Here is an 11,918-nt window from a genome sequence, read left to right on the forward strand (position 1 = left end):
TACCACAGAGCATGCGCACACGCGCACAGTTGTGTGAAGGACTAGGCAGATGAAGAGGTCTTAGAAAGCGCTGACTTTCTTCTTTACTGCGTAGCACTCAGCCTGGTATGTAATGAGCACATAGTCAATCCATGTGGGGCCAAGGGCAGAAAGTTCCTTCCAGCTTCTAGGATTTTTTTTTTAAGGTTAATTTGAGTAAGATTTAGGAGTCAGTTTTAATTTATGATTGTCACAAATCATAAAAGTAACAAACTAGTCAAGTTGTGACACATATGCACATACACATATATGTGCACACATACATACATACTCTTAAACATGTACGTACAAACGCATATGTACACATGTTCTTAAACATCATACAAATAGATACATATATGTGCATGTACACATACGTGCCTACAGACGTCAGACTTCAGTGGGGTGGAGTGATGGGGCAGAAAGGGATCTGCGGTGAGCAGCGGATGGGACTGCAGATGCATCCGGGATGGAGAAGCTGGCTGTGCATGCCTCTAACAGTAAGGCTGCGGTCTTCTGAAACCACATGTCCTCTGTTCTCGCAGGCCTGTGTGTGGAGTAGCCGGCATCCCGTCCTCTCAGAGTGGTGCCCAGCACCACATACAGCACTCAGCTGGCGCGGCTGCCTTACCCCACTGCTCCCACACGGGGGGCGGGGGCTCGGCGCTGGCCTACCGCACCCAGATGGACACCTCGCCTACCATCCTAATGCCTTCCAGTCTGCAGACCCCTCAGACCCAGGAGCAAAATGGGATTTTAGATTGGCTGAGGAAACTGCGTTTGCACAAATACTATCCCGTCTTCAAACAGCTTACAATGGAGAAGGTATGCTGGCTACTAAGCAGGCAATGTAGAATTTGCTTGTTTTCCCAGGTAACTTTTCTTCTGACTTCATTCCTAGAGGAAGTCAGTTGGGTTTCTTAACTGTATGTGTTGTGGAAATCATAATGCCCTGAATTTAACACCTACAGAGGCATGCCCTAAGTCCTGCATGCTCCCAGGAGGGTGGCAGTGGATTAGAACTTAAAGGTTGCCTGCCACTGAAGCAAAAGCTAGAATAGGATTGGTTGCAAATAAACAGGGTTTTTTTAGGTAGTTTGGGATCTTTACAAATTTGGTACTCTATATGATGAGAAGGACATTGTGTCTCCATCAGTCCTGCAATCGGCAGAAATTGTGAATTTTGGTGCCCACATCCACCACTCCCCATCTTGTTCGTCCTTCCTTATAGGCCTGTGCATGTGCTGATGCTCAGTTCAAGGGGCCCAAACACTTAGGTCCCAGTAAGTGGCTCTCTGATGATCTGGCTTGATTTAGGGTCAAATAGCTAAAGGAATAGATGGATACTAATATCAAGCAGTGCTACATAGAAATTATTTTTTACAATAGAAAGTTCAGATGAGCATTATTTCACTTTTAAATCCTGAAATTTCTTAAGTCTTGGTATCGATGATAAAACTAAATTAGACCTATATGCGATATCTGAACTGTGAGCTCCCCCTGTTGGATAAAATGATTTGGTGGCTTTTATCTAGGGAAAATTTCATTTGTCTAAAACTCTGCAATTGAATTTAGAAATCCAGTTTTACTGCATAATAAAAAATAATTTTTTTAAAATATATTTTATTGATTTTGTACAGAGAGGAAGAGAGAGAGATAGAGAGTTAGAAACATCGATGAGAGAGAGTCATCGATCAGCTGCCTCTTGCACACTCCCTATTGGGGATATGCCCACAACCAAGGTATATGCCCTTGACCGGAATCGAACCCAGGCCCTTCAGTCCCCAAGCCGACGCTCTATCCATTGAGCCAAACCGGTCTCGGCAATAAAAAATAAATTTTAAGTATATTTGTAATGGTTTCAGTTTAGGATTGGTAGATCTTAGAAACAATAGATTTTACTAACACTGGTCATGATCAGCTCTAGACATTTTAACATATAAGTTAAAATGGCTACACTCACAAATCATGTCATGGACTGTCTTGAGAGCCAGAACATCATTTGTCTGCTTGGTGTAAGGCCGGGTTAGTTCTGATGACCTCTGCTCTTCTGGATCACTCGCTGCCCAACAAAGTTACTGTTATCCCAGATATCAAGAAAAAAAGTGCTGTTAAAAGAAACTGTCCTCCTGTCTTCAGGAGGATAAATGCTTGCGTTTGAGGAGGGTGTCCCAGCGAGGAAGGGGGCACTTCCACAGATTGCATCTCTGTCATCACCTCCTACACAGCATGGGTCTTCACCAAGCCCTTGTGAGGTGCCTGGTGCCCTTATAGACGCAAAATGATAGTCTTGTATTTTGAACTATGGATTCCAAAACATTGAGCAAGTAAATGTTTTAGTTTTTCCAAGTCTTTTGTTATCCACTCTTTGGTCTGTTTGCATGTCCTAGAAATGGAATCAAAGTTCTTTGTTTTCAGAATCCTAATTCTCAATAATTTTGTAATTTATTTCTTCTATGGAAGTTTCTGAGCCTTACGGAAGAAGATCTAAATAAATTTGAATCCCTTACCATGGGAGCAAAGAAAAAACTCAAGACTCAACTGGAGCTGGAGAAGTAAGTGTGACGTTGTGAAATGTAAATTGTCTGTTATTTTAGCTTCTGACCTGCTGAACAGATGCTAGGACTTAGAGCTTTGTTACACATTAGTGATTGGATCACTTTTGATTGCTTAGCACATGTTAATGCTTTTAAAATTCTATGAATGTGGCCCTAGGAAAGTTTTGCTAGGAAAGGTCCTTCTAGGGAATCTGACTAGTTAGAATGTGATATCTTCCACCCTGGGGTTATTTTAATGAAAGTCACCTTTGTGTAGAATATATGCACTTATGCAGAGTTGGTGAAACATGAGAGGGTTTTTCAGCAGAATTTAAAACTTGCTTGTTTGCATGCTTTCCTATAACAGGGAGAAGTCAGAGAAACGGTGCCTGAACCCCTCAGCCCCACCCCCGGTCACCAGCAGTGGAGTGGCCCGGGTGCCCCCCACGAGCCACGTAGGGCCCGTGCAGAATGTCCGAAGCCCCCACACTGCAGGTGGGTGAGAGCCGGGTCAGCAATGACACATGGAATGCAGTCTGTGCCTTTTGATAATCGTTAGACCTCATAATACACCCTTCTGCCATATATAGCTTTTAGTATTTACAATTACTATTTATAATTTTAGCTTTTGCTAAAATTATAAATAGTGATTTATAGGAAATTAGATGGGTCATTTTCTTAGAAGCTGGATACTGGTGAATTGCCTAAAGTTGTTTGGGCTAAAGAATTCGTTCCAGAAACTATTACACTGAGAAGGAAAGAATAGGAATTATACAAAATAAATGAAAACCTCTCTCTTCCCCTAGGTCAGTGGTCGGCAAACTCATTAGTCAACAGAGCCAAATATCAACAGTACAACGATTGAAATTTCTTTTGAGAGCACATTTTTTTAAACTTAAACTTCTTCTAACACCACTTCTTCAAAATAGACTCGCCCAGGCCGTAGTATTTTTGTGGAAGAGCCACACTCACTGGGCCAAAGAGCTGCATGTGCCTCACGAGTCGCAGTTTGCCGACCACGGCCCTAGGTGGAGCACAGAGGTCATGTGTAAGTCATTGCCTCAAAGGTTCCCTTTGAACGTCTCCTCCATGCTTAACTACCCCTTTCTGCTCCGGGGACTTGAAGCTTCATTGATCTGATTTTTTTAGCCACTATTCCCCCTCTTCCTCCTGCCTCTCCCTCTCCTCAGAGAAAGGTTGAGGACCCCTGTATAAGTTGCTCTGTTGTTTTCTTTCTTTTTTTTCTTTTAATCCTCACCCAAGGACATGCTTTCATCAGTTTTCACAGAGGGGGAAGGAGAGAGAGAGAAATATCAGTTGGTTGCTCCCAAATGTGCCTCGACTAGGAATTAAATCCAAAACCTGGGTATGTGCCCTGACTGGGAATCGAACCCATAGCCTTTCAGTGTACGGAACAACGCTCCAACCAATCAAGCCACACCAGTAGAAATATCAAGAGTAATAGAAAATGAGGACGGAAAAAGTGCAGAGTATCTTCTAGGTGGTTATTTAACTAAAACGGTCTGTGTCCCTCAACCTCATGAAACGGGGTGAGATGACTCATGACTCCTTTTGGAAAAGGTGGATGACTCCTTTTGCAGCACCATGCTGGTTTGGGAACCCTTTGTTCTCATTCTCTGGTGTTTGAGGAGAGGGAGGCATTAGAGCATCTGGCTGAGAGCATCGCTGTGTTTGCATCTGCCACATAACTCGCCGTGACCTTGGGCGGTTTGTTCTCTAAGAACTGTGTGTTCTGGCAGCCCTGTTGAATATGGAAATACCCATACCTACCTTCTTGGGATTGATGAAAGAAACCAGTGTGCGATAGGTTTGCACGGCGGTGGGTGCAAGGACCCCTGTTGGAGTTCTGTGACGCGTGGATTTGGGTGCCACCTCTGGACTCTCACCTGTCCCTTCTCCACAGTGCTGCGGGTGGAAGTGGAGCAGCCCCCTCACCAGACGGCCCGGGAAGGCAGCTCCTCAGAGTGCTCCAGCTCTTCCCCCAGCCCGATGGGGGTGCAGGCCCGGGAAGAGAGCTCAGACAGCGCTGAGGAGAATGACAGGCGTAAGGATGCCCAGCATGGCTGGCGCGGTGCTGCCTCTGCCCGGGGCTGTGGGGCCGTGCTGACCTCTCTGTTTCCATCTAGGTGTGGAGATGCACACGGAGGGCTCTGACAAGGAGAAGCCTGTCCTGCTACTGAGTCATTTCACTCCGAGTTCTGCCAGACCCACGGCCCAGGTTCTCCCTGTGCAGAATGAGGCGGGCTCCAACCCTTCAGGCCACCACCCCCTGCCTCCACAGATGATGACTGCAGCCTCGCACATTGCACCCATCAGAATGCTGAATTCCGTGCACAAATCAGAGAGGGGCGGCGCGGACATGAAGCTCCTCTCGTCTTCTATGCACTCACTGCTGTCTCTAGAAGAAAGGAATAAAGTCTCTGGACCAAGAAGTGGAATCAAAGTGGACAAGAGTTTTAGCAATGCCATGATGGAAGTGTTGCCCACGTCTGCCCCCCATCAGCCCATGCAGGTCCTCTCTGGACTTGCCGAGAGCAGCTCCGGGTCACCCACCGTCTCCTTTGGTCCCCGAACCAAAGTTGTCCATGCGTCTGCCCTGGACCGGGTGATGAAGCCGGCCCAGCAGCCGGCCCTGGTGGTGGAGACCAGCACTGCTGCCGTGGGAACATCCAGCACGGTCTTCCACGTGGCTCGGCCACCAATCAAACTTCTGGTGTCTTCATCTGTCCCTGCAGATTCTGTCATTTCTGGACAGACTTCCTGTTCTAATAACGTGCAGATCAGTGTGCCCCCTGCAATAATAAACCCCCGGACTGCTCTGTATACAGCCAACACCAAAGCTGCCTTCTCTGCAATGAGCAGTGTGCCTGTGGGCCCCCTGCAGGGCAGCTTCTGTGCGAACAGCAACACTGCCTCCTCCAATAGCCACCCTTCCCCGTCCTTCCCAAACATGGCCTCTGTGCCCAGCTGCCCGGCCCCCAGCTCCAGCCCTGCGCTCTCCTCTGTCCCTGAAAGCAGTTTCTACAGCAGCAGCAGCAGCAGCAGTGGCAGCGGCTCCCCTGGGAACATTCCTGCCTCTGCTCAGAACCATCACCACCACCACCACCATCAGCAGCCGTCGGCACCCCCTCAGCCCTCCCCCGGCCCGCCACCAGGCTGTGTCGTGTGCACATCCTGTGGATGCAGCGGGAGCTGTGGCTCCGGTGGCCTGACTGTCAGCTACGCCAACTATTTCCAGCACCCGTTCTCGGGGCCATCTGTCTTCCCCTTCCCCTTCCTGCCCTTCAGCCCTGTGTGTGGCAGCGGCTACGTGGGCACCCAGCAGTACGGCAACAGCGCCTTCCCGGTTGTGCACTCACCATATGGCAGCAGTGTGCCTGCCGAGCCCGTGCTGGGCGGCCAGTCCACATTCACCGTCCCCCCGATGCAGAGCTTCATGGCAGGGGCAGCTGGTGTGTACCAGGCCCAGGGCTTGGTGGGCAGTAGCAATGGTTCCAGTCACAAAAAGAGCGGCAATCTCTCATGTTACAACTGTGGGGCCACCGGTCACCGCGCTCAGGACTGCAAGCAGCCGTCCATGGACTTCAATCGGCAAGGTAAAGGCGGGCCACGGCCGGTGAAGCTCCGGAGGCAGACGGGCTACACTGGCTAGCAGTGCAGCGCTGCCCAGAGAGGTGCAGGCAAAGGCTTACTGTTTATGGAAATAATAGTAAACTTGCTTCTTTTAAAGCAAAAAGTAATTTTTAAATGCTCTTTGCAAAAGCATGAAATTCTTGGTAGGTTCTAAAGCCCCCAGAAGGTGGGTTATTTTGGTTCTAAGTGTCTCCATGATGTCATCATACTTCTCATTCTAGAGCATGTTGAGCTGGCAGTGGAGAGGGGCTCTGGCCTGATGGCTCCTTGGTTTCTTATTTCTTGCCATGTGACTGGGAAGCAAGTATCAGCAGTTTAATGCCACCCCCCAATCTTTAGCCGAAAGCCTAGGGCATACAGCACAAGTTCAAACGCTGCGGGTGGACATCGGTATCCCCACTTCTGCTCTCCTCCCAGGGTGCCAGGGCTGTTGGCGTGTGTATGTGCGTGTGTGATATCATCCTCACTGCTCTGCCATCTTCTGCTTTCCCCCTTTTCTCCCATTCACTCTCTTTTGTCTCCTTTAGTCAAATCCAAATGTATGGTTGATGTATTTATGACAGTGGATTTGTTCTTGCTGTTGGTTTTGGAAAGATGATTAAACCAGGCATTGGGAAAATTGGTCCCATCTCTGTGACTACTCACTGTGCAGACTTAAAAAGTCACTTGATCTCTGTAGGTATGAGGGTTGCTCTAAACCTGTAATTTCCAGACCTGCCTGTGTATCTTAGTCATCTAGAGCAGCAGTCACCAACCTTCCAGACCTCACGGACTACCGGTTGGCGACTGCTGCCGCAAAGGTTTCCTTAAACCAGTGGTCACCAGCCTTTCGGGCCAGTGGGCGCCTGCTGACCTAGAGACAAACAGCTCAGACACAGCTGGTCTGGTGGCAGGTGTGGCAATCGGGCTATGGCAACCCCTGCTGATAGAGATTGTGCTGCTTGTCCTGATGCCGCGAGCCCAGAGCAGGGGCCCGTCCCCAGAGGACACATGTCCCAAGAGATGCATGCTGGGTGGCCAACCAGCAATGTGCTGTTGAGTCCCAGAAAAAGCACTCCTAAAAAGAATCAAGGAATAGATTGGCAACTTAAGTCATTTCACCCTTTGTCTGATTCTTGGAAAACTAGTAAATTTGCATCAGTTGTGGGGTGGGAGGGGGGGGTTGGCAGTGGTTAGAACAGGTGGTCTAGATTCCCAGCACCTGAATTTTGACCAGTGACTCTGGAAATAACTTTGGACAGATCAGCTGTTTGTAGTAATTCTACAGTGATTCAAATTTGATCTCTTTTTTTCCCTCTCTCTAGGTACTTTTAGGTTGAAATATGCCCCTCCAGCAGAAAGTCTGGACTCCACAGATTGATATTTTTCTCTGGCAACAGAACACTATTAAGCCATGGAGACATAAGGAAAATTAAATACAAAACTGAGAAGTCTAGTTGCTGTTGAGCTTAATATCTTTAATCCAAAGGTGCTTTACTTTATTAGACTGGATAGAAAACCTAGCATAGGAGTGCATCAAACTCAGTTTTATTGCCAAAATCCTAGATTGGAGCTTGATGTCAGGACTTGCCTAGTGGGTATCTCCACAGCAGGTGAAATTGGCCACCTCCACCCTTGATGGCAATGCAGAGGCCTCCCGTCTCTGGAAGAGCATTGCTGTCATTGGTCCTTCTAGGCTCACACGTAATTCCAGGGCAGCTACGCGAGATCGGAATCGAGAACTGAAGGTTGGAGTTCTCCAAGTGGAGTTCCACCAGTCGGACTCTTGACACCCCTGGGTGAGGGAAAATGTCACTTTTGTTTTGTTCCTAAAGTGGTTAGGCACTAATTTCTGGGCTTTTTTTAGGGATTGCACTACAGAAGAATGTAAACTGATGTCAATCTCTGCCGTTCTGGAGACAAACTCCCTGAGAGTAGTCAGTGCAAGATATTCAGAGAATCTGTCTTTAAAGAGTTGGCACCAGCAGGCTAGTCACTTTGTACACACAGAGATCTTAGTATTTACTTCCCTCCGTAAAACACTTTGTAGCAGTTTCAGGTTTTTAATTTTTTCTGCAAATAAATTTAAACTACATTATTAAGTAGAAATAGTTACTTGCAACAACTTAATTTCTAAGGGTCCAAGTCCCAGAAAATCCCTGTCAAAGCTTTGAGAATATCTTCTTTATCGGTCTTTCCATAGCTTTGACGCCTGTCATCTTCCACTACAAAGGAGCTCTTGCAGACACACGGTAACAGCATGGCCTTTGTGAGTTGTCTCTAACAGATGCTATCTATCCTTAGCAGTTTTCAAGTCTAAAACCTCACATAGCCTTCCGAAGGCTTACTGTTAACAGATTCACACTTGAGACACACATTTCAACAATATAGTCCTGTAATTTATGAGCAAAAGATTTGAAATTTTCTTCTGTTGACTTATTTTGTATTATTAGTTCTGTTGAAAACCTGGAAGGCTACAATAGAAAAAGATAAGACTCTAAAAGAGACCACACCAACAGGACAGAGCTACAGGATTGCAAAAGTCTAGTTTTATTGAGATGGGAAATAAAGTCCTCACCACACAGTTCTCAATTTCACCCTATTGCAATGAGAGCTTTCTGATCTGAAATTTAGGAACTTAAATCTTCAAGTCTAAAGGGAATTTTCTGCTCAAATATTATTTTAAATGCTAACGCCTTCAGTATTAAAATATTAATCGGGAAGGCCTTACCCAGGGATTTTTGCAGTTGAATATTTATTTAAAAAGAGAAAATGTAATATTCAGAACATTCTTAAAATGGGACAATCAGCCTCAAACAAAATTGATGTAAATAGAAAGAATACTCTAGAATTTGAGGCATTGTGATAGGAAGTTTCAAATTTTGAGATCAGTTTCCTGGCTTCCTGGAAACTAAAGCAGAAAGTTGTTACATTTTTTTTATGGAAGGCTTTTAGTAGAATTTTTTAGAGTTTTATTTTAGTAGAGTTTTATTTCTATGCAATGCAGAATTGACAGACCTCTGTATTCTTATATCTCTTCCTGGTACACAGTATTATTACATACAGTTTTTAAGCAAAGCTGATGCTTACAAGTTTTTGGGGGGAATGTTACATTGATCTCTTAAATTATAAACACTACAAAAATGTCAAAATAATGAGAACTGACACAACTTTGCCTTAAAGAATATTAGACTGGAACTTGTCATGTTATGTTAAAGGAAGACTTAGAGTGTTCATTGATGTTTACGATTTTAATATTTCTGAAGGCCATTACAGTGGCCTGGATATGTGCTGAAAGCCAAACTTTTAAATTTTTTGGTTTTTTAAACAAAGAAATATTTTAAATAAATCCTATTTCAACAGTGAAATTGTGGAAAACTGACTCATAACAAAAGAAAAAAAGTCATATTTAGGTTTCTTTGTTTTAATGGTCAGTATTGGAAATGAAAGTGTCTTTTGTCACCCTTATAACTATTTTGGTAAATATTAGAGATTAGCATTAAATACAACAAAAAATTAAAACAAACTTTGAAGTATGACTTTCAAATTAAGGTAAATAAGTTCAGACATTGTGTGGCTGTGTTCCAGTCATCAAAGGTCTTAGAAAAATTCTGTTTCTTTGAAACTATGTGTGTGGTGTGACATTTCCAATGAGGTCATTCCACGTTGAGAATTGTAAAATGTAGATATGAGATACACAAGCCACAAAGCTGCTGATCCAGCAGATCTCTTCCCAAGTGAATTGCATACTTGGCCTTGGGAATATTTGCTAGCAGCATTATCTCTGATGAGTTTCTCTCCGAAAGCAACCAAAGCCAGTAGGCCTAAAAGAGCATTTTGCATTTCCTCAGAAGATGTCCTCACGTTAGAAACACAGATCAGACTGATCCTTTCAACTACTTAGTCGTTTTCCTGAAATTGTGGCTGTTTCCAAGTGCTGTGGCAACCAGGTAGGTGTGGCACCAGCCACTTTGCTTTATGTAGTCTGTCATATATTAAAGTTTCTAACCCCATTTTTATCTTCAAGAATGGGGAAAGTAGAATGTACAGATCAAAGTAGAATACAATGTTGGGATGAAACAACTATTTCATCTTTTTTTTTTTTTTTTTTTTTTTTTTTTTAGCAAAACTGTCAATTTTCTACCTTATTTTCTAATTTTTGTTTCATGGTCATACTGAAAATAGGAAAATGTTTTAACATTAAAACTCCCAATTGTTAAAGAGCACTGAGGAAATGGGAGCTAGCACTTCTAAAAAAAAGAAAATTTATTTTTTGAAAGCCGGTGTGATTGGGTATTTAAAAAAACCAGCATCATCTATATAATCTCCAAAAGATTACAGGAGTCAGCTTGTTAATACAGTAGTTTGTAGGTTGAGTATTTTAATTCACTATATTTAGAATTCTATAAATCCTTTATCACAAGAAGTCAACATAGTTAGTTTACACTACACTCTATGTATGGAGGCACAGTAGCAGTGGTAGTAACTTTGCCTGACGACACACAGCTGTAACGTGTTCCCTGTTTGAGCACAGGCTGGCTGAGGCTTGCACTCACTCACTCACTCCAGTCTCTAGTGAACACTTGACAAGCAGAAATTGGGTTGCACCCTCCCCTCTTCACTCCCTATCATTTTGTCACTCCTCCTCTCATGATTTGATGCCTTGCTAGTTTTAGTGATGGTATTACCCACTGAAGAGTCTTAAAGGTTATAAGGGAAACCATGACCCCCCATCTCAGATGGGCCTGTGGAACCTGATCCCATTGGCCATCCTTTCCAAAGTACAGATGACTCCCAAAGAATGAGTCAGGTGACACTTAAAAGCCATGCGTTCTGAAGAGGCCCAATTATTGACAAGTCCCAATGTTATGAAAGAAAGTATCTCTAATCAACATTCACAAAACTAAATACTGTGCTGGTTGAGGCCAAAGGACAATGTTACTACACTGTTAGTGGAGGGAGGGGCGTGCCGGTCGGGTATTGTAACAAGCCCCTCACATGGGTAAGTTTTTACATGCACAAAGACAAAGGCTTTGGTACTGAAACTGAAGACCTCGTATACTTAAGAATCTTCACAGCTTCTATTGAACATATTTTCTTTTTAGGAATGAAGGAAAAGTCTCCCATTTTTGAGCCATTCTTTTGTCAGTTCTACAAAATTGCATGTAACTTTATAAATATTTTTTAAAAATATAGTTTTGTAAATATTTAATATTCTGCTAATTTGATTTTGAATTGTAAATGTCAAGTATTGTTTTTGGGGTTTTTATGTTTTATTATACTTTGTTAAAAGAAAAATTGTACATTTTTAGAATGTTTTTATGAGTAAATTTAATGTACTGAAAATTAAAAAAATGAAAATAAAAACTTTCATTTTATTGGGTCTTTGCCTCAAATATGAAGCACACATCTTTTCCTATAATTCACAATTCTTGATCTCTAAACTAGGGAGTCAGTCCTTTTCTGCCTTCCCAGCTTTACAAAAGGAATACTGTCTTAAACCTGTTTTCTGTCAAGGTTCCTAGGTTTTTAACAAATGTCTTTGGTATGGACAGAAATGTGAATTCTTGACTGGGGTATAAAGGTTTCATAACAATCAATGTGTTAATAGATCTAAGCTTCTTTAAACATTCCCAAATGCATGGTGAATGTACCCTACCATCGTAAGCTCTGTCCTCTGGATTTGAGAGGTTGGCAGTGAGTGTGCCTAGGACTATTTTTGTCATGAGC

At 43.8% G+C, this 11,918-nt stretch overlaps 1 protein-coding gene across 7 annotated transcripts in view; it reads left to right on the top strand.

Moving 5' to 3' along the window:
• The window catches only part of ZCCHC14 (zinc finger CCHC-type containing 14), a 77,866-nt gene extending 66,311 nt beyond the window's left edge, over positions 1 to 11,555 (top strand). For 2 of the 7 annotated variants that reach the window (XM_036440671.2, XM_036440678.2), the window contains 6 exons: positions 564 to 843; positions 2,482 to 2,573; positions 2,923 to 3,050; positions 4,480 to 4,620; positions 4,703 to 6,172; positions 7,514 to 10,290. In XM_036440671.2, coding sequence (XP_036296564.1) covers positions 564 to 843; positions 2,482 to 2,573; positions 2,923 to 3,050; positions 4,480 to 4,620; positions 4,703 to 6,172; positions 7,514 to 7,569 — 2,167 coding nt within the window. In that variant the 3' untranslated portion in view covers positions 7,570 to 10,290. Of the gene's footprint in view, positions 1 to 563; positions 844 to 2,481; positions 2,574 to 2,922; positions 3,051 to 4,479; positions 4,621 to 4,702; positions 6,173 to 7,513; positions 10,291 to 10,858 lie in introns of those variants that run through there. The other 5 variants (XR_006741838.1, XR_004988475.2, XM_036440673.2 and 2 more) reach the window with 5 other exon arrangements.
• The last annotated feature ends 363 nt before the right edge of the window (positions 11,556 to 11,918 follow it).

The sequence above is a fragment of the Pipistrellus kuhlii genome, unplaced genomic scaffold (assembly GCF_014108245.1).
Source record: "Pipistrellus kuhlii isolate mPipKuh1 unplaced genomic scaffold, mPipKuh1.p scaffold_m20_p_17, whole genome shotgun sequence".
Taxonomy (NCBI): domain Eukaryota; kingdom Metazoa; phylum Chordata; class Mammalia; order Chiroptera; family Vespertilionidae; genus Pipistrellus; species Pipistrellus kuhlii.